We start from the raw sequence: 27,126 nt of genomic DNA, 5'->3' as shown, positions 1-27,126 counted from the left end.
ATGCTCAGGAAAGTTACTACATGGATGTTAGATTAGTTAGATGTTTTTCTCCCAAACCCTTTTTCAATGTGCAACTACTTACAGGGCACAGGTCAGCACCATGACATGATCCTTTTTATATCCATATATACTATCTTGATATACATTATATTGATATATTACAATGTAAAAATACATATATTTTGTAAAAGAACTCAATATCCATTACATCCTCGACTGTAGGGACGTGAAGATAAGGCAGCCCGGGACAGGAGAGAGGTGCAGTGGCAGAAGACTGTGAGAGAGTTAGATATCAGCAATAGGCCAAAATGGCATGTACTGTAGAGACGGTATATTTTCACATTCTCGTGAATTGAGGATTTATTTTGATGAACCAGAGGTGATTGTGGAAAGACAAACCAAGACTATTTTGGTGAGTTTTGTTTCATTACATTTGAATTACGCGTGTTTTACAATGACGTAAACAGATAATTAAGCTTCTCTTAAGTTAAAGGGAGAACAACTGTATTTTTCTGATCTGTGAGGAAAACAGGTGTTAAAATATTTCCTTTCTTTCTACATTTTGTGAATTTACTTTGTTTACTAAGTAGCAAATTAGATGCCTTTACATCTCCCAGCCCTGCCAGGGCTATCAGACTATCACCTTTTTTGGTACAAAGTGTTATTAAGAGACAGGACAGGCTGGGGCTAGCTGGTTAGCATACTAACTCCTGTAGACATCTCCAGACCACAGTGCATAGACTTTTTAAAAAATGTTTTAAACTAAAATTAAGAGAAGTGTTTAGTAAAGTGGACAGAGATTTATTAGCTCCTGGCCTGCTGTTTGTAGTCAGCCTGGTTCTTATTGGCTACTGTTATTTTTTCCATTCGCAGCAGAAGTCAACCAGTAATCTTTTCTGCCTTGTGGTTTATTTATGACAAAACACCAGATTTTTACAAACTGATTTTAATCAGATCATTTGACATTAGTGTTCACAAAGTTACACGAGCTTGAAGAGGACCAGTCAGGCATATATACAATAAAGGTCATACATTTAATAATATAAAAGTGATAAAACAAAATATAAAACAAATATCACTTCATGAAGTTGCAGCATTTGGAATCCAGTATTTCTGATATGATAATAAAAACAAGCCTTTACATATTCAGAAAGTAAAATTATTATTTTTTTAAATAGAAAACACATTGCACTCCTTTGTACATTCAAAAAGCTGACAATTACAAAAAAAAAAATCAGATGAGCTTTACTTGCCAGCAGTCCATTACAAACCAACAAACAAAGGGAAACTGTAGAAAATACATGTATTTCATTATGAAACCAAATCCTTCCTCTCATTCAGCGAGAAAGCAATAATAAAAAAAACACAACATCTGCCTGCATATCTTCCATAAAATAGTGTGCTATTTACATTTTAAATAGTTTTCATTTTTTCACAGACTGTGCTCAAAAAGTTCTCAGGAAACTGTTTTTTTTTTTTTTTTTGTATATACAGAATAATTTTTGTTTCAGTTTTCCTGGAGTACACAGATGTGTGACAGTTTCTTTTACTTTCTTTTAAGGCTTATTAGATTCTTCACTGCAGACAGATACCGTAGACGCAGGGTGAATTTGTTAACATCCATCGTTACCTCATAAAATCGAAATGTCCTTTTTTTGTATAGGTTTCAGATAGAAAATCAGAGAGGCAAAGAATTTACCTTCCCATCTTGCCTTTATGTTAGACAAAATATCTTGAGGCACTTTATGCATAGCTTGATATCATTTGATGATATCTTAAAGGAGACCTATTATGCTTTTTCTTTTTTTCCATTCATTCAGTGTTTTATATACATTCTCATGCATGTAAAAGAGTTAAAACTGAGCATTTCGGACAAAGGGAATACAGTGCTGCCGCACTGGACAGTATGAGACAACTGATATGTCTTTTTGAGCATTAAAGCATGTAAACCTATTCTAGTAGTAACCCAAAATAAAATTATAAACCTGAAAATGAGCATAATATGTCTCCTTTAAAGACCTGACATTGTCATGTGACCCATGTCTGTTACACTTTCACATGGATTTATCCCCCCTTTTTATGTCAACATGTGACAATGCATTAGTGTCTGTTTATTTTTTACATATATTCATGTTCGTACCTCCCAATTCCCTATTCATTTAATGGCTTATGAGCCTTAAAACACGATTCATCGTGAAGCATACTAACAAACATCTTCTCATACATCTTGTGCGCTGAGGTGGTTCCTATGATGCGGCCGATCCTCTTCAGGCCTTTCAGCAGGTAGCGAGGTGCCCCCTGGCTGCGCAGCACCCTCAGACTGTGAGACAGACCTTTGGCTAGATCCAGGTCATAGTTTGCTGTCTTCCAGAGGTGAAGAAGCTGCAGGAGGTACTGCCTGGGCAGGCAGGTAGAAACCACAGCCCGTACATCCTCCTGCTGAACTTTGACCCCTGGCAGGCTGTTTGTGACCTTCAGTAGGTCATCTAGGGTCAGGTTTGCTAGGCTGTTGCAGCGGGAGACTTTCCTCTCACAGTGGTTCACACCTGGGAGGACATGGTGCGAACATTAATACACAGCCGCGGGATTTGATTAATAAACCGCTAAATTGCAGATTGTGTTCGTACCTTGTATGATGCCGTACAGCTTGTCGTGGTCTTTGTTCTGCTCCCGCCACAGTCGCAGCAGCTGGAGGACCTGCTGCTGGGGAGAGCAGGCCTTCTTCAGCCTCTCCAGGCTCTTATGATCCACCTTCCGCCCAGGAAGACTCTCCAACAGTCGCTCCAGGGGCACCGAGGACAGTCGCAGCGAGGAGAGTGACTGGTAGACTGCCTCCTCACACAGGGTCACATCTGGAATACATTGTAAGAGAAAGACAAAGAGGAATTAGTGGGCTTTAAATATCTTTAAATAACAATGTCACAACATACAATAAGCAAATGATAATGCTGATATAGATATTCCAAAAAAAAAAAAACATGCTGACACATCAGGGTGCAGTTTCTGGACATCTGACAGCTTAAATACACAGTATGTAATATCTGCAGTCAAAAGACATTATAGCATTGGAGTTGTCCTTCAATGACAAGGTAATGTTTCAAAATTGTGTTCATGTTACGTTCTGTCACATTTATTATGTTTAAAGCAAGAAGAAATAACATTCTTTCTCTTACAAAATGAAAAGTTACATTCATGAAAAATATTACTAGACCTTGGTCAAAGAGTTTTGTTGCGACAGCCTTGTTTGGTCTGCTTAATGCTGATGTCAGCAATTCTTAAACCCTAAATAGATAGTGTTGTGTAACTGACTTTAATGACTCATTGCACTGACCTGTTGTCACTTGTGAGGCATTTTCAATATTTTAAAACATTCACTTCTATCTGGCATTTGTCACCGTTGATCATCAGTGATTCATCCAGGAAAACGTAAGTTCCACGCAAATCTTGATGGCGGCCAGTTAGTGGGAAACGTTTACTATTTATTCTAAGCTTAATTAGGCCTTTGCCTTAGCCTTTGGTTAGGCTGATCAAATCTATCAAAATTGTATTCTTCAGAGTAAATCATCCGAGGTCCACAGGTAATGTTTAGACTATATTTTGTCTACAGGGTTTGGTCTCCACAGACTCCCATCGGCCTTTTACAAAGTCTGGATTTGTTTATGCATGTTTGTGTGTGTGCGACAGTTGGCTTGTTATGTGACCACAGCAGAACGAGGATTTCCTCTCTTTCTGTTCCCCATTTACAGCACAGAGTCAAACAGAGCTGCATGTTGAACTGACAACTAGGTGAGCTGTACTGCGCTTTACTGATGATGTTGTGTCATGTCGCACCGCAACGCACATACACCAATACTAGGTCATCATCACGTGCTTAACATGTCTGCACGTCAAGGTCTCCTGGAACTTCCTAATGACGCCGAAGTATCTTGCGAAGAGCTGGGTTTCCCTTTTTTTCTTTTAGTCAGGGAACCCTAACACGTACATGAAAGGTGACCAGCTTTACGGTAACAACCAGGGCTAGCTTACTAACACAGAGCGCTGACCTGTATGATTGGGAGTGCTGCACAGTGTGGCAAATGCTAATTATTTCAACAGCTATTACTTTATCGTCAACTGCTGTTACCAGTCTTTGTTGTAGCTGCCTTTCCTATTTTTGTGGCACTCTCCATCATATTCCACAGATGTTCCACAGGTTGGGTGTAGGCGTTCACCCATGTGTCTGCAGTTTGATTGACATCAAACACATCCCTGGGATGACCTTCCCTGCTTTCTTCACAGCCACTGGATAAAAGCCAGATTTTTAGGAAAGCATCTACCCTGCGGTGGTTTGTAACTATAGCCAGTCAAAATGCGGGACATTGTCTCAATATGTGGGACGCGTGACAAGGGATAAGAATGCTTTGGAACATCCTATGAACCTACTTTCAATAATCCCAACGTGAAACCAGTTATATACTTTAGACCAGTCATATCTGAAGATGATGTGAAAGTGTGAACATGATAGTGCAACTCTGAAATGATTATGAAGCATTTCTGTACTCATGCGTGTGTGCAAATGTTTTCGGATTAGCTCGCAGAACATGAGGGACACCAGTAAATTAAAAAAAACTTTTGTAAAACAAACGTGGGTGGAGTATGATTGATTTTAATGTGAGGAGGTTATTAGGCTTGTTTGTCTGATGTCTGGTGATGTAAGTGTGGCTTGCTCTGTAATTGACATTGACATCCTGGTGGTTTCTCCCAATCACGTAGCAACTTCGGGAATCCCAACTGTTTCCAATTTCACATTTTAATGTTAAAAAAAACAAAAAAACAAAAAACTTGCTAAACTGTTCCAGGATCTGCTGAAGACTATCCGTGGTCATGTCGTCTGCAGGAAGACTATTTGTGAATGAATGTTTGAGGAGAGCATCACCCTCCCTGAGGAGCAACAGCTTTGTGTGATTCCTTATGAGTGTGGTACGCTCTCTGCACGAGTGTGCCAGGGTCTGCACATCTGTATGTGTGTGTTCCTCAGTGACTGTGGTTTTCTCAGGCTCTGGGAATCCATTGTCATATTTGAGGCTTCTCCTCTTAAATTAATTGTCAGCATCTGCCATAGTTAAAGTCTGACTAACAAAGACTAACCAGCTCGTCTCGCGTCTCATTTGCGCTTGACTCAGTTTCCTCTGTTATTGCAGTTTGAGGACGTGAGAGTTAAAGGAGTAATTGATCCATCATGGCTCATTATGACAGTAGTGCCGTAAATGTCCCATTCGACCCCTTTGCTCTGGCTTTTGTCTCTAGTGTTGGTTTTCAAACACGCAAGAATTTGGAAGAGAATGGAATGTGGACAACGAACCTGACCGAGGAAATCCCCTGCCTTCAGGAATGAAAATGACCACATGTCTGAAATAATTCTGCTCTGACGGATTTTAAACTGTTGACAATTGAGGTTTACTCAAAACATCATCACATGTGTGTGTGTTTGCTGTGTACACAACAGTTTCAAGTCCTAAAGCCCCTCATACAGTTCCTATTAGTGATTTAACCCTACTGCAGAGTTGTCTTACCAGTGTGGCACAAAGTGTGATGCTGAGAGCACTCCAGTGTTGGTGTCTTGTCCGGAGAGCCACAGAGGCTGTCTGAGGTGGACGTGCCCCATCTGTGCGTCTTCAGGCCCAAATCTGAGCAGTTTCTGTGGGGCTGACATGGCTCGGTGGAGGAGTCGCTGTCGGAGAAATGACCAGCGGGACAACGTTTACACACCGTGTCACTCACCGGTGTACCTGGGGGAGATAAACACAGGATGATATGTGAATTTTATGAATGACAACATGATTTTGAGAGAATTTATGCAGTTAAAACTATCAGAAAATATGTCTCAATCTGTGAAAGACTACCCAACCTTGCATTTTTTTTCAACTTCCTAATCAAAAGTTGAGATCTGAAACACATCAGCTATTTTCAGAGTGGGAACATGACCTGCAGCACACACTGGATGTGATTAAACAGACACTAAGATGACGTGATTCCAAGAACTATGACCACAACGACACGTGACTACCCATCAGAACGACAGATGACTGTGTGATTCTGAGAATGACTTATACTTAATTTGCTATATCTTTCTTTCGTATAGGAAATACCACATCACTTGGTCGATGCCAAAGATGAGCACAGCGGTGTTACTATGATGACATGTCACTCAAACCGCGAGCAAGGTGATCTGTCAGCTGATTTTTCAGATTGACTGACAGGAAACCCTTTTAATTGAAAAAAAAAATCTTTTCAGTAACTTTACAGCTGCAGCGTCAAAAAAAAAAAAGCAACAGATCACAACTGAAATGCTTATTAGACCTTTAGCTTTGATATCGTGTGACAATGTACTGACGTCTCATATATGAATGTGTACAAATCTGTCTAAAAATTAATTTACATATATAGGTATATATATACATGCTTTGATGACTATGACTCCATAATGCATGTAAAAAGAATTAAACTTAAAAAGAAATATATGTCTCATGTAATTTATGTGATTATTTCATCAGCATTTAATGTTTCCTCCATGATGTAACTATGTAACCCATTCATTTCATTACGTACCACACATTTTTACATAAACAGTGACATTTTCCTTTAGTCTGACGACTCATAGCATTATTTGCCAGCTACCATGATATCATTACAGTAAAACATGATGACTACTGCTACATGAGCCGCAGCACGCATGACGATACACGGATGTCCGTGTGGTGGAACTAGTGTCGTAATCGCATCCTCATTATTCTAATCTGTGCAGCATTGAAGTGAAAGCGCGTGGGAGGATGAGCTGTGCTTGAAACAGATTTAACCTTTTGATTAATTTCCCGCTATCGTAGCAGAGTGTGCTCTTTCTTGAAAACATTTCACCATTTAGCGTGAAAACATGAAACCGCTGATATGCATACAGCAACGAGCTAATGTTTCCTGTATGTGAATGAGAATGTGTCGGCACAAGTGTGGTATGGTTACATACGCTGGCATCTTTTTTTTTTTTTTTCTCAGAATTTCCTGTGTTTATGCAAAATCAGCGTGTTAGCACTTCACCATCAAAGGTAATAGCTATAGATGTCATTTAAAGCTGAGGGACGAGCTCTGCTGTCTTATGGGCCCAAAGTGGGGCCCATAAGGCTTGATGTGATGCCAGAGGTTTCTAGTGAAACATAAAACAATGTGAATTGCTGTTTATGCTGTTTGATTTTTTTGTAAGGTAAAAAAAAAAAAAAAGCTCTTTTAATATGTAGAATCCTTAATCATGAATTTGATAAGAATTAATTTCATAAGAAGAGATACATATTGATTAACTAAATTGGCTGAAAATGCATTGATTAAAAAACATTCATGTATAAAGAAGAGCTTTAAGCGAGAATTATTTGCTGCATCTCTTTGTCTTACGATAGTAAACATATACTTTAATCATAGATAAAAAAGCAGACTCAAGACTATTGTAAGCTATGGTAAATGACTTAGCCCTAGTTATTCGCCTTTGTGTGGCCTTATTTAATTTTATTATCTAGTTGTAGTCTTGTTATCTGACATTGGTCAGGTCTTCCTTGAAACGGGTGAAAGCATAATCTTTAGATTTTTGAAGTTCTTCCATGAAAGGAGCGATTAATCGAGACATCACCTCGAGGTTTTGGAGACTTTGATGGGTTTTTTTTTTGGTTTTTTTAGTATTTTCTAACATATTCATAGCAGACAAATAATCAGTGAAGAAAAAAACAGCCTTATTAATCAACAACAGCAACAACAAAAAAAAACTGTTAGTTGCTGTCCAAATAGAAAAGAAAACATTATTTGTATCAGTCCATTTATTAATTTGTTGGTTCTTTCCTGTGTGTCTGTCCTAGTCGATACCAATAAAACCAGTTTTCAAAAACACACGTAAACCATTTAGAAAGATTTCAAATCTTGTGTTCATAGTAAGAGAACTAGAAACAAACAAATCGGGAGATCAAGGGAAATAGAGTCATAAAAGGCATGTGTTGTTGGGAGACGGTTTTCAAACATCCTGTGGTTTAACGGTCCAAACCGCAACTTGAGGCATTACATAATGAGTCCTCCAGCTTCAGGGAGGGGAATCCCCTCAAATGCTGTCTCATGTCTGCAGAGCTTCAATATACTTTCAAGTCTGATTGTAGATCCATGTTAGAGGAATTTACGGAAAATAGTGTGTTTCATCTTTCAGCGCTGCAGGGGTCGGATAATAACCAGAGGCAGTGGAAAATGCTGTTTCATCTATACAGCGGCTGGTTTCTGGTCTCAGGTCTGAGATGAAGTCATGAGAAGTGTAGTGCCAGTTTATGCTGCGGTTACAGTCGAAATATCAGATTCTGTTCAGCGGAATGTTGAAATTCAGCATCAGCCCCTCTTTAAGTTGCCCACAATCACGACTGACGCACCAAGGAGAGAATCTGGAACGGGTTTCAGGTCAGACATCCACTGTGATAATGACACCCTTGGTTGCATCTGGCTTAATAGTTGACTGAATTTGAGGCTGCATTGTCAGGAAAAGGCTTGGACTTGAGTGATGGGCTCAAGGTGTCAAGGAGCTTAAAACATTGAAATCTATCCGCATAACCCTTCCCATTCTTGTGAGAGTTTATCCATAAGAACAAGGAACAGTATTTTCACATGATGCACAGCATTAATGAGAAATCTTTACTGCAGGCAATCTGTTCCTGTGAAACTGCAATGAATTTTGAGAGGAAGTGCAACTTCAGGAATGCAGGGGAAAGGTTATGCCATTTTACTCAGAGAAAACAAACCATTTATTCGGGTCTTTGAAGTTCCCTCTTTAATGATATTGTAAATATCATAGTAATATATTAAGAGGAACAAGTAATAAAGCACAGAAAATGTCATGTAACAGCTTCAACAATCAGAGATGACTAAACAGAAAGTCATCCCTCTGTCGTTGTATAACTGACAGATATATAACATGCTGTTTAAAAAACGTGTGGGAATCTCCGGATGATTTATGATTTATAGTTTCTTACTGTGTGTATTTGTAATGACCCATACTTAAATACACAGATAAATTAACTTCCATTGTCTTTGCTCATGCTCAACCATCCTCAACAAAACTGGGAGAGAGAGGCCGGATGCCGTCTGTATTACACATCTTTTGTGATGTCTCAACTGAATCTGGCCTAAAACTGTGGATTTAATATCGCTACGATCTTAAATTACGACTTTTACATGTTTTACGTGGCACAAACCTGTGTATATGATCACCATTCGGTGAACACACTTCATTTGACTTGACAAACCTTTTAAAGGTGCACTATGTAGTTATGGGGAAGAAATTTTAATCAGAAGAAAAAGATCTTCATTGACTGATTTTTTATGGCTAAACCAACTAAATAACTGAGACAAACAATCAAAAAACGTACTTTAAAGGACAACACAATTACATACTGTTTTACTTTGTTTATATGTGGCAGACCCTGCCACCTTTCTAGCTTCAAACAGTGTTCTGGGGACCTTATTTTCCTCTGAGAACAGCTTGTTTATTCAGTTATGGAAAAATACATATTTCTGAGTTCTCCAAAACTACATAGTGCCCCTTTAAGAAAAGTACGTGTACACGACGTAACTTAACTGCGTACATGTTTAACTGAAGTTAAAGAAGTAACTGAGTCCCTAACCCCCTAACCCTAACCCAAACCACAATGTTTTCCTAAACTTAAAAAAGTATGCTAAATCTAATCTATCTGCGACTGTGTAATAAAGGTCTGGTTTGCCTGTTGATGGTACGCTGCATTTGCCATGTTGTTTTGGGAACGGTGATATATGTCATTTTGGGAGTCGCTGGCAATCAATCTATTGCGTCGTTCTGGTATGAGGATGTGTTGATCCAATTGGTTCAGCCATAAGGAACTCACAGACTGGTCTTACAAAGGTGTTAGTCAATTATAATATCAAGAATTGGATTTTTGTTTCTGCATGGAGACATAATCTTTTAAGAGAACGGCAAAAAATCTAAGCACTAATTTTATTCCTCCACCCCTTTAAAATTAAAGAAATATAACCAAACACTTATTAACCAAGCTGACTGATACTCTTGCAGACAAGAACATGTATATTCAAGGAACTGAGCATTGATTTCATGTTTGTTTAAACTTAACAGATGTTGTGCTTTCGCAGAACATATCGACAATTTAGTATTATCTTTAGTAGAACCCACATGATTTATCATAATCAGGTATTGAGGTCAACCAAGGGCAGTTATTTCCCCGTTGCCTCCACCCTGTCATTTCTGCGTATGAAGTCGAGAGGAACCAGGAGAAAGGAACACAAAAATGTGAATGGCGCTCACATTACTAATACGTAACTGACGACTATTTAAAGCTCTCATAAAAATACATATGAATCGGCTCAGCTTCCTTCACTGAGATGAAAACCCATAAACGATAAATGATTTAATCCAAATTACACTGACGGATGAATTTACAAACACACAGTGTAATGAGGAAGTACGGCTTGTGATCACAGACACTACGTCAAAGCTACATGATGACCAACTATTAAAATCATTTTTGTTCATCTGACACACACGGATGGAAAAAACTTAAATGTTAAACTTCTAAAAGAGGCTAGTAGAAACACCGTCATGGTGTAAGGCGCCGCGACGGCATAAAATAAAATGGGTCACATGCTGATTACAGTGACAGTTCCTCAATGGAATTAAGTATGCTGTTTAACAATCACTTCCACATACGAAAGGCTGTAGTTAATAATTCATGGAAGTTTATGGAAAACATAGTGAGTTCATGGAAAATATAGTGATCCATGTTCACATAACAATGTGAGAATGACTATTTTAATTTCCATTAGCACCGTTTCCTTCAGAAGTATTCACCATTGTGTTTTATCCAAACAGAAAACAGCATTATTTTTAACGTACTTAAAAAAAAAGTAAAATCAGTACACTGTGATCTATTTCTCCTTCAACCAAAGCCAATTAAAACATAATTTACCTCACAGTAAATCATGTCTGGTACTCTGAAATCATTTTTCTGATCCAACCACCAGAATTTCTTTCTGAGAAGCAATGGCTACCAATTGTTCAGTGTCCGATTACCGATAAATATCAATAGACAAAGAGCTACAAGAGCTGTGTTGAGAGAATGTTTTGGTTACCGGTGATTAGAAAAAGAGAGTTGAACCACTTGCTAAAACTTAATTTTAAAGGACAGAATTAAGAAGTGACATTTACCTGTGCCTCAACATTTAAAACCGTGAACTACAGGTACAGTAGGGGTTAGGGTTAATGTCTACCTAACTCACTTCACAGGCAACACTGCCCCAACTCAGAGCAGGCCAGGTGTGGAAGTGCAAGACCGACATGCATACATGTGTGTTTTATATTCAGACACACACAGAGAACCACTAATCTTAATAAAACTCCTGATGCCTCTCTGTGACATGTGTATTCATCAGAATAAGGAGGAAATCACAGACTACATACATAAGTATATATAAACAGATCAAATTAATAATTACGTGACTGGACATGACATATTCTGACATATTCATATTCATGACACATAGATCTGTGCAGCTTTAAATCGAACTCTGCGTGTCTGTGTGTGAAAGACGGATGCAGAGAGAGATTCTAAGAAACAGTCAGAATCAGTTAAAGAAAAAGAAAAAATTGGTTCTGCGAAAAGAGACGTCTGCATCTGGAACCGATCAGATTCACAGAATCAGAGGAAGACAAAGAGAGAGAAAAGACAGAAGGGCTTCCAGTGGTACAAAGGCCAGGACATCTTAATGTGAAAATGCTGATCTGTAACTGATGTGTGTCTTTGCTTTGGCCGCATAATGGTTCTTTCCTGACATGCCAGTCGAGCGTGTCAGGAGTTGAACTGATTTGACATAAAGAGAGACAGTGGAGGAATAAATCTCTAGATGAGAAGATTAGAGAGAAGATGAAATACATAGTGAAGAGAGTCTACTCAAAATACTATAAACACATAAGTACTGAAGCAGCAACAAACACACAGGCACACACACACACACACCCATATGAACTTGCCTTAAGTTTAGATAACGGCATTGAGCTGATATGACTTTTTTCAGTGAACTCCACCCAGGGTGTGTGCTGACTGAATTCATCGTTTTCTCAGGTTTTAGCAGAGATACCTTATGGATACATTAACTTCCTATTTTAAATCTGATTTACATGCTGTCTACATGCAGATAAACAGAAAACCCACAAACTATCTGACTGTCTTGTACCTTATATAAAACAAAGACATTATGCACGTACAATCACCTGATAATAATGATCATCTTAATGTCAAACTTACCTAAAGCTGTCACTCCAAAGCCAGGTTGGCAGGTACTGTGTGTGATGCAGAACTCCACCACTAGGTGGAAACCTGGGGCACACTCACACAGCTGGTCGTGGGTGCTGTTACACTGCTGCTTGACGAGTTGCCTCTCCTTACACACCTGAACACAACAAACCAGGTCACACACCTGCTGCATATACACACAGTAACACACAGTAAAAGGCTTTGTGTGTATGTATTGACAGAGAACATGCTAATTTGGAAAACAAAACAGGTCATGCTGCTGTCTTTAAATATGGTATCTTGACAGATTATATAAAAGGCATTCTAGACCAGGAATATAAAAACACCTCACAGTGGACATTTTTAGTAATACACAGTGTGAGTGTGCCTGTGATAATATCATATAATTTACTGAGAGTGGCGAAACTTATAAACTCTGGGGATGATCACTCTACCGCAACGAGCACATTCAAACTTTCGAAACAAAAGTGGAAACACTGGGTACATGAAAAGGACAGATGCTGCACCAAAATGTGACAAAAATGGTGCATCTAACGAAAAGCCATTAGTAAAACAGAAAAGAGTGTAATGAAGGACAAGCTGCACGACAAATCTAAAACTTTAGAGCAATACTTGACTGTGATGTGCGTTCAGATTTGTTTGATTTGTAGATATTTCTTACATGCAAAAATTGTCAATCAAACTGCTCAAGGCACAAGGAAGAAAAACATGCCTGAAGAAAATTAAAGAGACTCAAGTATTAAAGCAGTATTGAATTTTCATTTTGTGTGGATTCCGGTGGCCCCTGTGGCTAAAAATGGTATGAGCACCACTGCCCTTTTTGCAAGATGGTGAAATGAAGTAAACTTTGTTTCAGTCCCAGAGTGCCCGACTACAGAGCAGCTTCTTTTCTCTGGCTGTGAGATCTCTTAAATACTCATGAAAAATAGTTTTACTTTTATAACTTATCGGACCCTGATGAGTCACAATCACAGTCATTAAGAATAACTACAATAACTGAATAGAAATCTTCCCTCTAATGGTCTTGTCTGCTTATGTAGGTCACATAGAGGCATCAGACTGTTTCATAACCAGTTAAAAGCCTTGTAGTCTTTTAAGATTAAGATCATGTGTAACTCTATTCGCTTTATACATACCGAGGTGCAGTATTGGCACCTATCCCCCCAGTGCCAGTTCTCAGCAAAATGCTTCTCAGGACAGGCCTGGCACTCTGTGGGAGTGTCAGCGGTGCAGTGTCGTTTCACTGCCGTACCAGGAGGGCACTGGTCGCACATGAGGAGGTCAGACGTCACAGGGTCGCGGTACTGGTACTTTGGTGGTACGTCCTGCTGCTGGAAGGCCCAGGAAAGAGAAGCTGTGAAGAGCTGCAAGAGAGAGAATGTAGGTTTAGTACTGAGTCAACAGCAGTGACAAAATCTCTAATGAAACCCATCTCGTGCACAGAGCTTAAAATATTTTTTTCATATTTTGGAGCGCTCGCCAACCCAAAGCTTCCAGTAAGAAGGAGTTGAAAGAAAGGTCAGAGCTGTAAAGTTGAAGCTCCTGGTGGACACGCAGTCCTAAAGTGATTTCCTCTGCTTTATGTATGGCAGTTCAGGGAGTCAGAGGAGAGAATTCAGCAGCAGTTTCATGGATTTAGGTTACTGCACAGGGGCGACCTTTCAAACAATAACAACTGAACATTTTTATTGTTTGCATGTTGCAGGAGGCAATATCATCTCATCGCTCGAGGCCTCAAATGATGCTCAAAATGCTGCTAGCATGAATTGATCCTATTAGTCTTGATTAAGGGTTCACATTTATTTTATTACACTTTTGGCATTGTTTCTCAACATGTTAACTATTTTCCAAAGCCTTTAAATGAACTCAGATGTTTCAGTCTTGCCAGTATTCCTAAATTAAAATAAAGTGTATGACACAGGATTATGACAATAATTGAGCAGTGCTGTGTTCTCTGACCTCACCAGCAGTCTCCTACCCGTGTCAGCAGCTCTGTCAGATAGACATCTGATGTGACTCAACGCTGATCTACAGCAGTTTAATACCGCCCTGGAGCGAGTGCGCACCACACCCATACATTTATTCCCCCCTGAAAGCAACCCATCCATACGGACACAGTGTACAGAGGGTGGCTGTTAGTGAGCCTCTGAGAGGGACACCTCAAAAACAAGCCCATGTATCATCGCCCGAGCAGCAACCGAAAAGCCAGACCTACAGTCGAAGACATCAGTTGGTGAGCATGTTTGACATGCAGCCATGCAGCTGGTCGAGGCCACATGCGGACCAGATGTCACACATCTGGCTCCTTCCACCCTGAGGTCCCTCAGCCATTGGCTCTCTGGACTTTCCCGTTGGCCGGGATACATCCTCACTGCTTGGACAAACTTAACAATAGGCCATCCTTGCATTGTGTGTATGTGTGTGCGCTTTCATGCGGTTTTGTGCTTTCCGCCAAGTTTGTGTGTGCATCTTCAAAAATGAGCGCATTCATACAACAAACAACTGCAAAACATTCATGCATGCAGGAATGTGTGCGTATAGCTGCGTGTGTGTGTTTGTGTGCACGCTTGTCGGAGTTTATGTCCAATTACCGTCTGCCTCACTGTTGTTCTGCGTGCGCTGCCTTCGCCTCTCCTGGCTGCTGCTCATAAAGAAAACTGTTGGAGGTTACTGGGCTTTCCCCATTCACCACCAGAATACAAAACACTCACCCACTCTGTTCTAAAGTTTACCCGCAACACAACATCCATCTATTTCCTGCGTGTGTATTTTCACTTATCCCATTTACCTTCTAACTTGGCAACCGCAAAACACAATACACTAACATGTGTGCGTAAAACAAAGAGTGAGAAAAGAGTGAGAAAGGGTGCTGTTTTCAGTGTGTGTGTGCATCTCTTGTTCAATATCATATTATAAAATATTTGGCCACAGAAATCTCATCATTTGAAATCTATATGTACGTGTGGTTCTGTGTGCGTCTCTTCCCCATCTGCCGTATGTTACTGAACATACTGCTGTATGTGCGTTCTTTCGTGACAAACTGAGCATTCTTAAAGAATAATTGACCTGAAATCAGAGCAGGGAAAAAAATGTGCAAGTTCAACCTCGTATCCTTCTATTTCTGTTTTCCTCCGTCATTGAAAAAGATAATAAAAATAGATGAATGGGTTTTTTACACACCATAATAGAAACCTACGCTTCAAACAGTGTGGCGAGTACAGCGGTTTTCCCGGCAAAACCTACCGACCTCATTCGGTGGAAAGCTTTCATCCGCAGCGACTTGCCGAGCAGTACCGTGGCCGCATGTGTTTGTTTGTAGCATGGGTGGCCCCCGGCGGGAATCAAACCCATAATCATAGTCTCGCTCCTCAAATTAAGAAGTGTATATACACACTATTAAGCCTTGAGACCACATCCAATCAATTTAAAGACATCAGGAGGGTGGAGTGAACCGAGGGTCACCTGGGTGTTTGCACATGCGGGTACGGTTACACTTGCTGCTCCGACTTTAAGCTTTGCTTTGAGTCTGGATGAGTTAACCAGCAGAGCTGGATGATCTTCAGTCAGGGGAGCCGATGAGCCTGAGCACATGTGGGAATAGTCAGGTTCGTATTGTTTTTCACATCCTTTATATCCAAACTACTGCACAGTAGTTTGGCCAGACTCCAGCAAAATTAGGTAAACTAAAATGACAGTACATGTATGCTCAGAGACATGCTTCTTTAAGTTACATCTTTGAGATCAGATCTAAAAATCTCTTTGAAGTGATTAAAAAGCACAGTGTGGTGGCTCAATGTCAAAATCAAAATCACATGTCCAGCTTTAAACCTTTCCTGCTTGTTATTCACTCTTTACTCTCTACCAACTAAATGCATCGTTAAACCTGTGAAAAAAAGCAAATGTGTTGCTCCATTAAAATAATAAAGGAGGTCACCACTGGTGAAGCAGGTGAGCTAACACTGATTGCCGTTTTAGTCTGGAATCAATCAGTTCATTTTAATTGTACACCTCTGTAACATTTCTCATTAGTTAAAAGTCAGGATAAAAGTAATATTGTTATTTAAGACTGGGCAAGCACATTATGGATTAATTGACTTTAATCAAATCAAGTCCAGCTCCATCTTAAAGGAGACCCATTATGATTTTTCATTTTTTTAGTGTATTATGTACTGTAGGTTCTTGTGCGTGTTAAAAGTCTTGAAAGTAAAAAAGCCCAAAGTCTGCACCGATGAGAGCTCCTCTCTTCCATAGAAAACACTCCTCCTGATGTGGCTGAAGCCCCTCGTCCGTTGTGCCGCAACGATAGGAGCTAAAAGAGAGCGTTTAAGACAGAGGGGGAATACAGCACCGGACAGTAAAAGAAAACTGATGTGTTTTTTGAGCATTAAAGCATGTAAACCTATTCTACTAGTAACCCAAAATAAAATTGTGAACCTTAAAATGAGAATAACATGTCTCCTTTAAAACTAATGACATACATTCAACATGTTTTAGATGGAAAACAATGTCTGAAGTAAAATTAGTCATTGTCTAGTCATGATACTCTTCAGCCAGAACCACACTTTTCCAAACCAGCCAGTACAGTAGCTTTCTGCTACTGAGGAAAAGAAAAACTGTCAACTTTTTAATGTTGAATTTATCGGGAAGATGTCCTGTGGTGTGTGTGAGTGTGTGCGAGTCCATCTATCAGCAGCTAAAAGAGATATTGAACTTTTCACCCTCCTTGTCCCCTCAGAAGTTGCCATCTGACGACATCGTGGACGACCGCTGGAAACCCAAATTACACAGCAGCTAGGGGCCACTGACAGCTGTAATTATACTGTTAACATCATCAGAGCGAAGCTCAACGAGTGGCATATCCTACATGGGGCACAGCCAGCTGAAAGGAAAGGATGAATGAAGGTAGGGGGGTAATGATAATGTTCTTCTTCTCTAAGCAAAATGCCCTTCAGCAGAGCAGGGCAGCAGCTCCTTATGTCAATGATTATAATCGATATGAGCTGTATGCAAAGCTGCTTGTTGGGAAAAGCAGGCTCACCAAGTCATCCTTTGGATAAATAATGTTTCTTATAAAAACACTATTAAAATCAGCTTCATCTGACTCAGTTTGCTTATGTAATCTATGCCAATAAATCCCATTTGAAGTGAGTTGAGAGAAAAGTTATGCAGAGCAAAGATGAACAGAGAACATGTGCTTTTTAACAGATGTTACTCTCTTGAACCAAACAAACAACAGCACAAGTGTATTCCAGACACAGGCCCATGCTGGATCGCGAAGATGGACCACACTACTAAAAGTGGGCAACACAAGCAAGACAGTGAAAATCCACTCAGATATTGACCGGTTCTGAGCAAGTTAGAGAGTGAGTTGTTACTCGGCACGCATGTAACATCTCTGAAATTCAACAAATTAATTCCTGAAACGACGCCAGTCCTCTGGCGAGACAGGGTTTATAAGACTAATGAGGGTTTTTGTTTTTCTATGATCTGTCTGATTGAAGTGTGATGATGACAGAATGCTTCGGAGAAACAGGATGAACTGCACGACAGACGGGCTGCAGCGGCATAACTAGAGAGTTGAGACACCTGACAGAAATAGCCTGAAAAATGATCACACAAGCTTTCCACGTGAGCTTGTAAAGAGGCCAACATCCACAGATAATAAACGGATAATGGGCCTATTGATTTTAAACACAATTAGTTAAATAATCACGGTGCAAAGAAGAGCAACTCAGGCAGCTTAATTATGTTAAATGAAAATAACTGATTTGTTCTGATGATACAAGTTAAATACACAAGTCAAACAATAAAATTATTCAGGAGTCACGGCAAAAAAAAGAGCATTTGTAAGCAAAAAAACCAACTTAATCATATTCAGTAAATCACAATATTGTTACTGGAACTATTAAATATCAAAATGATTCCAGAACAAATTGGCCTCGGTATTGAACTAACTTCCATCAGATAGGATAATGTGGAGCACACTGACATGCAAAGTAAGAGGAGAATGAGAGTTGGGGAGCCCGAGGTCAGTTTTAAATTCATGGCATGAGGAGAAGAGCTGTGGCACAAAGGGACCAAACCACACTACACCAGCTTATCCACCAGGCACATGGCTTCAGTTAACTGTAGAACGCAGGTGGTCTGAGGGGGATTCCAGCCTTTGGGATATGTGTGTGTGTGCGTGTGTGTGTGCGTGCACGCGTGTGTGAATGGGTGTGTGTGCGTACATGTCTATGTAAGTTCCTGTAAAAAGGGAATCTGTCTTTTTTCACTCATTAGAAGTCAGAGAGTGACTATGGAGCATGCTGCTGCGCTGCGTCAGTCTGCCAGTTATTCAAAATCTTTAATCAAATCTAAATCTGACTGTTTTGGTAATCGAAGCAATGTTCACGCTGTACACTCGTCCCATCAACTTAAACAGCATGCTCCTACTTTTGCAGTGATAATAATACAATATGATACATGTCATCATGATTAGAGCTGAAATAACGTTAAATTGATAAATCGAGAGTTAATCATTAAAGGTCCACTTTGTAAGATAAGTAGATTTTTGAGTCTCATTCCCAACTGACGAGTTGGGAGTGAGACTCAAAAATCTACTTTTCTTACAAAGTGGATCTCTAATCTATTTTGATCATCAAAGAATCAATTGTTTACAGCGTCTCAAATGTGATATTTGCGGTTGTTTTGCTGCTGAATATGTCAGTTTGACAATAGTCCTTAGTAGCAGCCCTAATGTTGATCAGAATTTTTATTTAATTATATTTTTTTGATTTATCTACCCTGACTCCAAGAATTCAGACCCATGACTCATTTGAAACAAATACAGAAAGTGTTTTCAGGAAAATGCTGCACAAAAAACACATATAAACCGAAGATTAAACCAGTGATTTTACAAAAAGAAAAAAAGTCTGCTTGGGTCATATTTCAGACATCTGAGTTGTTAGCAGTTCCTCCGAAGAGTGAGAGATTTCTCCTTTAAACTTCTCACATGGTTTTGTTAAAAAAAAAAAAAACAATTTAAGGCCCTAAGAGGTCAAATTATTCAAAATGTCATACAAGAGCAAATATTATTGAAATGTCCAATGTATGAATTCAATTTTTGTAGCAGAGTTGATCCTTATTTTTCTTCTCATGACCTCTCAAATGTACATTGTGGCCCTTTGGAAGGGGCCCGAGCCCAAGGTAGGAATCCACTGGATTAAACTACCCACTGCTGTGGTTAAAGTAGCTACAACTCAACCAGATACACCAGTAAAATGCTTTTAACACATTAAAGGGGCACTCTGTAGTTTTGGAAAATAAATTCATACTCAAATTTAATATTTACAGTATCAATGAGGTAATGATAAGGTAATGTTTTTTCCATAACTGAATAAACAAGCTGTTCTCAGAGAAAAATAAGGTCCCCAGATCACTGTTGGAAGCTAGATAAGTGGCAGGGTCTGCCACATATAAACAAAGTAAAACAATAGGAAATTTTGTTGTCCTTTAAGGTTAGTTTTGTTTATTCAGTGTATTTGGTAATCAAAATGAAGAGACTTTGTTTATTTAGTTTGTATGGCATGGAAATCAGTCAATGAAGATCTTTTTTTTCTGATTAAAAACTCTCCTCCAAAGTTACATAGTGCACCTAATACCTAATATCAACAATCTAACAATTTAATTCATGTTATATCAATAATTTTGCTGCATTACAGGTAGTTTTACTTTTGATATCAAGTACATTTTGATGTATAATTCTTATCTACTTTTACTCCAACAGGATTTTTACTTGAGTTTATATATCAAGCTAGACATGTATGTATAAAAAAAACTGTGGCTGCATTTGTCTGAATACTTTCAATATTTATATTTCAAGCTAAATTAATCAATAAAAACACCTGTCATGTTGTAATATTCAGATAAACTTTCACTACTAAAATTTGCATCAGTCAGGGATGCTGTTTTTAATATGACTCACACAGTTAAGATGAGATAAAATGAAGGCTAGTGTGTGAGCGGGACACTAACAAAACAGCTGTATCTCTCTTTCTGCTCTTTGTACCTGTTAATCCCTTAGTCCTGCACACACTCAGACACACACACACACACGCACGCAGACACACACACACACACACTGGATCAATGAGTTCATCACAACTGTGCCAGACACACCCACACACACATCTGCTATCAGTTGATGGAAAAAAGGGAAGTTAGGTGTGGGGAAGCGACTTCCACTGGCAATCGTTGATTTCTGAATAAACGTTTGTGCTTGTTTGTTGATCCTGTACTTGTACTTCCTCACTTTTTTTTCCTGTGTTTGTCTAGAAAAAAAAGGGGATAATGTTAAGTCTGTTTGGCCTAGTGACCTCTCTATAGAGCTTCTCCTGCCTGTCTGGTTTAGGGAAGTTGGTGCGGCTAATGCCAACGGCCACAACAGAGAGTGGAGGAGAGGAGGGAGATAAAGAGAGCGCAGATAATAGAGGGACATGCATTATGTTCCTACATGTGATGAGTGGTTGGATTACGGGATGAAAGGATAAGCTGGTTGACTGGCTGGCTGATCCGACCAGACAAGTAGAAAAGATAGAAATCCTCCCCTGAGCCTCACCTCTCCACCAAAGATCACTGTTTACATCCTGAAACACGTGTCTTCACAATAACATACAGACCGATTTCTGTGTCTGTTCCACTGACATCACCCCGGGCAAAGACCCAAACAAAAATGTGTGTTTTATAGCAGGCAAAACACAGCCACATGTGTCACAAGCATGCAAGGCAACAGGAAGAGCACACAGGTGCAGGAGGAGCGTTTTATGAACTTGTGCATCCAAATAATGTTGGAAACAAAATTGCAGAGTGTCTCTTTAATTACTTACAGCACAGACAGACTGAGTGTCAGGCTGGTTGACAAGTGGATAAACAGGCAGAAAGGTATGAGAGATCAAGAGGGAGGCGGATTGACTTATTGGCTGGATGCTGACAGTCGAGACTGATGGAGTGGTTAGACGACTGACTCATTAGTTGGCTAAATTTATGCTTGTTAGGCCAGCCCAGATGACTGACTGACTGACTGACTGACTGACTGACTGACGGATGGATAAACGCAAGAATGCTACGTCAGAAATCTGAAGAACAAAATGTTTGTCTATTCTAGGTCAACTGCAGAGTGCTACTCTGTACGGATGATATCACACACATTTGCATCTTACAGAGTTACAGAAAAAATATGATCTCTCTTCACACACACACACACACACACACACACACACACACACACACACACACACACGCACACACATAAAAAAAACATCCGGGACAGATGTCCAGTGTTTTTATCATTACAGTGTATCATCTGTTTCTGCCCCTGATACACATCTGTATATGAACATATGCAAAATCTGCAAAGGTCACACAACACAGCACAGCATGCAAAACACACCAAAGGAAATAATTGCAACGAGCCCGGAGGCAAACATTTCAAAATCGTTGAGAAGTGATGTAGAACAAATTAGTGTAACGACAGACTTACAGTAAACACCAGCTGCTGGCAGCACGCCACCCCTCGAGTTTGGGAGTGTGAAGTTTCATTCATTCATTTCAAAAGTGCCACATACTGTGAAGCTATGAAACATGAGCCAAAGTACACTTTCATTCATTGATGAAAATCGTAGATCTTGTTTATGGGTCAAACTTGTGGTTTGGGAGCAAAACATTACTTCCAACATAAACGTAACTCAGAAACTGAATAATCTACTGTTAACCATCTTAAAAGCAACACATAATATGATCCTAACAGACACACAGTTTCAGTATTTTCTACTTTTCTGTCCTACAGTATGATATAATCCACTACGAAAACAACCCAAATTACAGCCTCAGAAGCCACTAGAAAGTGCAATCGACATCTCTCTATTTAGTCTCAGCAGAAGTGAGCATTACCTGGACATGATTATATTGTGGGATTTCATTATAGCCTGCTGTCAGGTGTTTGTTTTGTCTGCATCATAATCATGTCATCCCTAAAAAACTGGGTTTGGGTGTAAGTGCCCTCCATTCCCTGCTGCCTGCTATTCCACAGCAGAGAATCCATCCCAGTAACACACAAATCCTTTTACCTCATGCAAATATGCTACACAAATACTGAAGCCTAATACAGTGGAAAGACGTTGTTCTATAGGACGAGTAGAACAGGTACAGCGTGAGGAAATGTGAACTATAACAGGATCATGCCTCTCCTCAAAGCCCTGGCAATAACGCACAGAAAACGCACAGAAACCTGTCGTGAGTCTGACATCATGACACTGCCTGCACAGAGAACACAGCACTTTATTAGCGAGTATCTTTCCTTTTTCTTGTGTGTGTGTGTGTGTGTGGAAACATCTGGATCGAGGCGAGCGCGCACGAACATCTGCCTCCTGAAAACCGCGTGTAGCCCAGCGATAATCCATGTCCCGCAATAATCCCCTCCGAAAGCAACAGCGTGCGAGAGACGAACTCCATTCTCTGAGTAAGAAGTGGCCCTGTGCTCCGGCGGATCACATCGGGGCAAGACGCGAGGAGGAAGGAGAAGAAGCTGCAGGAACTCTGGTTACTCACCACTATCAGTTTCATGGCCGGGTTGGGTTTCGCTTTCCGAGCGCTCATCTCCACTGCGTAAAAGAAGTGAACTGCGGTGTGAAGGGGTCTCCATCTCCATGTCTGTACTTATACAGTACAGAGAGAGAGAGAGAGAGAGAGAGAGAGAGAGAGAGAGAGAGAGAGAGAGAGGGAGAGAGGAGCGTGTGTGGCCCACCCACCAGTTCACAGCCCTCTCTCTCTCTCTCTCCCGTCCCTCGATCCTAAAAATAAATCGTGCATCCTTCGCGATTACGCAAAGAAGTGGAGCTAAGAAGCTGCATCCAATGATCATAAAATGACGTGGATCTATTCATGAATTCAATCAGATTGTGTCGACTTCTTAAGCTCTATAAATACCCTCCAAAAAATCCCTCATAAATATGGCAATTTTTGGAGAGGAACAGGCTCAGTAGCAAAAATATGACCCCACCAAGACAGGGAATAAAACAGCAATGACAAGTTATGAGTTCAGCCTGAAGCACAAAAGTGTCTTTCTGTGGAGAGGATATGAGGATATGAGTTTTCCTTCAGAGAGAAAGAAGGAAAACAGCTCCTCTGCATGATATTTTTGACAGAAAAACTGTGGTGAAACAATAAAGTTATAACTACTCCCATATGCAGTGTGAAGAAGAGTGCCGTGTCTGTCTCACACCCAACGTGTCAAAGCGAGTAACTTCAATGATCGTGAATAAAGAAACATTTTCCAGGATAAATGTTTGGAGTCCTGGTTTGACAGCATGTAAATACGATGACTGACAGCTGTTTATTTGGACCAGCCAGAAATCATTTAGTCAGACTGCTGGTGCTTATTTGGACAAATGCTGGTGGAAATATCGTCTCAGTGAGGATGGGCGACACTGTGCATGAGCTGAGAAAAAACATTTTATGAGCCCCGAGCTATAAGATGTAAGAACCAAGGGCCAAAATACTGTGAACCATCCACCACCACAGCTGTGTCTGGTGGCACAGAGAGCTTCAAGGGACACCTTATTTATTATCAGGACTGTTGCGCAAACTTGTTGGAAAATTTTCCCTAGCCTCCATGGCTTTTACCCTATTTCACAAAAAAGCCTACTGTATGATTTATTGATAGAGCCCAACATTTAATTTGACTGGCATGTTTTATTTATTTGACAAAGTTTCACTGGAAGCTCTCTCAATTTGCTCAACTAGAGTTATCCTGTCGGTCCGGGGATTAAACCAGCAACCTTTAGGCCCCACACAGCTGTGTTGTACAGTGGGCTCATGTAGTGAAATTCACTTCGACTGGAGCTTCTGATACTGAAACAGCATCTTCCTCTAAATACTTGCCATTACTGCCATTTGAATGCATCACTCTACATTTTATTACATTTAATGTAATGTGTATATGCTAAATAAACAACGTACTGTACATTTGTTCATTACTGTACATCCAGAGGGGAAAAATACATTTGATGTGAACAGATTGTACATTATCTTACTACAAAACAAGGAAGGAAATCCATTCCTTTCAAAATAAACTTATTGCTTTCAGTGAATAAAAAAATAAAGGTTGATGTGATTTGAAAAAACAACAACCTTAAATTAAGGTCCACTTACTAGTTTTACAGTTTCTTTGAAAGATTTGCTGTGTAATACATTCTGAGTCTATTAACCCCACACAATATCACGGCAGTATCACGTAATTTAATCCATAGGATTTTAGGTACACGAACATGATATTCAGCATGACTTTCAAACTAATGTATTCATCCCTGCACCACCTTTCTTAGAGTGAATGAAATGCTACATTTATAAACCGCACAGGAGTTGTGGACGGGTGGTTGAATCACAGGTTCATATGTAGAATTGGCTGAGGGTGCAGGGAACAGGGCTGCTGATAGTCTTGCCCATGGCCAGGACAAAATAATCTCTCAGGCCCCCCCACCACGGGACAACTGACCTGGTGTTCCCCTTCCCTGACAGCGGCCCTGGTAGGGAAAGATTGTGATTTCGGTTAAATAGAAAATTTGTGCCCACGTATGAGAAACTTAAAGATTCATGGAGACATGAAAAGCAGACAGAAATGTTGTCAGACTGCCAGCCTGACTGGATCACCTGTCAGCCTTCATTTTACTGGGTGATTCCATACCAGATGGTAGACAAAGTTTTCATCAAGATCCATGCATTATCCCCTGAGATATGTAGAACAATGTTAAAAACACAATCATCCAATGTTAAAGAAAGTGAGAAAAAAAATCCTGTATCCTTCCTTTATCCAGATATACACCAAAAGTTAAAGGGGACTATTCTGGGCTGAGACCCATCTTTCATCCAAATTCTGTGGAAATTTCGAGTTTCTGTGTGATCCTGCTGACCAACCAACCAACAAATGGACTTGGCTGACTAGTAAAGTCTTTGGTGGAAGTGATTAACATTTATTCCATAATTTAAAATAAAGCAAAGCAGTGTTTTTCTTCTTGATAAAAAATAAACTTTCACACTCAAACTGTTACTGTTGTGAATAGACTGACCGTTTAAGTGAGAGACCTAGAAAATGAATTTCAGAAATGTTTGCGTTTTCCATTACAGCCAGTTTCTCATATTACTGCTCCGCACTGTCAAGAGTCTGTGCACTCCGGGTATAAACAATTAAATCACAAGAACATTTTCCATTTTCCAATACTGTGACATATCCGATTTGAAACCTTGCCTCTTTAATATCTTGAATAAAGTGCTTCAAAAACTTGACTTCACAGAAGAAGAAGACAGTAGTATCCTCACTTCATCAAAGTTTCAATCAAAAATAAAACTCCCACGTATAGAGGTCAAACAACAGAATGTACACCAGACAACTCATGCAGTAAAACCAAAAAGGTCTCTCCCACGCTGTGATGTCAACGTATGATGTCAGGGTCAGACGAATCCACTTTTCCTTTTGTCTTTTTGCAGAGGCATGACAAAATGTCACAGCCCGTTGACGTAGAAACACAGGTTCTCAACGTAATCAGACAAAACACACACTGACCCACCTACGAGTCTCCGAAGCATGTGAGGGAAGTCTTAGTGGTGAGGTCACAGCTCACCACAGGATGATATGCTGTACACACACACACACACACACAAACGTCCTTCAGCATCGAGGTCGGGATATACCACAACAATAGTGGAACGGAAGCTGGACGTCCACGCTCTCCAACACACACACACACATTAACACACCCTCATGACGAGCCCTCCTGACGTGTGTGTTGGCAGTGAGGTCTGGAGCGTACAGGCAGGGAAAACGTGGGTGTTAAGAGGTGAACCAGATGCTACTATGGCATGATTATTCCACACACACATACACACATTTAAACAAAAGACATAGCGACTAGCTGACTCTATAAGTCCATAAATTGTTGGGCGGTTTTGGCCTGTCAACAACAAGGCAACATTTTGATTTATTCAGAATATACAGTCACAATGTATGTAAGTCCCCTAAAACAATACCACGCTGATTACATGAGTTTAGGCTTGTACTTTATTTATACAGGTATGATGGCTGTGTCTGTGTACGATATATACTGCGCCTGTATTTATGTTTCTAAGGGATGAACAATACACACATTCAAATGACTCCTAGGCGTGCTATCATGTATATAACTGGTGAGTCCTTAAGTGACTCCAGGGGTAAGTGTAAGTGTGTGATAAATAATTCAAATCCAACTGCAAAGATGTCGAGATTAGTTCTTTGTAGTGCTTTTGCCATCTTGTTTGCATACTACAGCCAGATAGCAGATCTCTAACTAAGATTGCCTATTATTGTTCACATCAATGGTCGGGTCTGTGTACATGTGTGTACAGTATTGGTTGCGTGGTAGCCAACATTGTGTGTGCACGGACTTACTTCTTTGTCTGTGTTTTGTTCAGTACCGTACGCATCCAAGTCCCTCTCATTTCCATAACAGATCTCATAAACGAATGAATGGAAAAGGGAACTGATGTGTTGATGGAGACCTGAGACAGGAAATGAAAGACACAAAGAGCACTTCTTCAACCTTTGCAAACAAAGGCTTTCACGCATGCCAGTAAAGCATATTTGTAGGTAAACATCGGAGAGAGAAAGAGATAGAACAGAACGAGACGATCCAGAAACAAAAAAATAATGGCACTTTACCAGGATGTTGATGTGTTGTGGTAGCAAATATGAATGATTTTTAAAACA

The 27,126-nt window shown here is 40.0% G+C and overlaps 1 protein-coding gene across 1 annotated transcript; it reads right to left on the bottom strand.

Annotated features, from left to right (window-relative positions):
* Positions 1-2,042: 2,042 nt before the first annotated feature.
* On the bottom strand, positions 2,043-22,985 carry LOC141012421 (tumor necrosis factor receptor superfamily member 11B-like). The gene is made up of 6 exons (XM_073485898.1): positions 22,938-22,985; positions 13,487-13,714; positions 12,342-12,486; positions 5,553-5,768; positions 2,628-2,852; positions 2,043-2,546 (listed from the first exon to the last, which is right to left on the bottom strand). The coding sequence occupies exons 1-6, from the start codon at positions 22,983-22,985 to the stop codon at positions 2,152-2,154; spliced, it is 1,257 nt and encodes a 418-aa protein (XP_073341999.1). The 3' UTR covers positions 2,043-2,151.
* Between the last annotated feature and the right edge of the window lie 4,141 nt (positions 22,986-27,126).

The sequence above is a fragment of the Pagrus major genome, chromosome 17 (genome assembly GCF_040436345.1).
Source record: "Pagrus major chromosome 17, Pma_NU_1.0".
Lineage (NCBI taxonomy): Eukaryota > Metazoa > Chordata > Actinopteri > Spariformes > Sparidae > Pagrus > Pagrus major.
This window is presented reverse-complemented; position numbering and strand designations above follow the sequence as displayed.

Bases quoted from the DNA above. Each gene is read 5' to 3' on its own strand.
- LOC141012421 (XM_073485898.1), bottom strand. From the start codon at position 22,985: ATGAGCGCTCGGAAAGCGAAACCCAACCCGGCCATGAAACTGATAGTG. The intron at 12,487-13,486 runs GTATGTATAAAG...TGTTGTGTTCAG, and splicing joins GGTGCCAATACTGCACCTCG to GTGTGTAAGGAGAGGCAACT. The intron at 2,853-5,552 runs GTAAGACAACTC...AATGTATTCCAG, and splicing joins TCACACTTTGTGCCACACTG to ATGTGACCCTGTGTGAGGAG.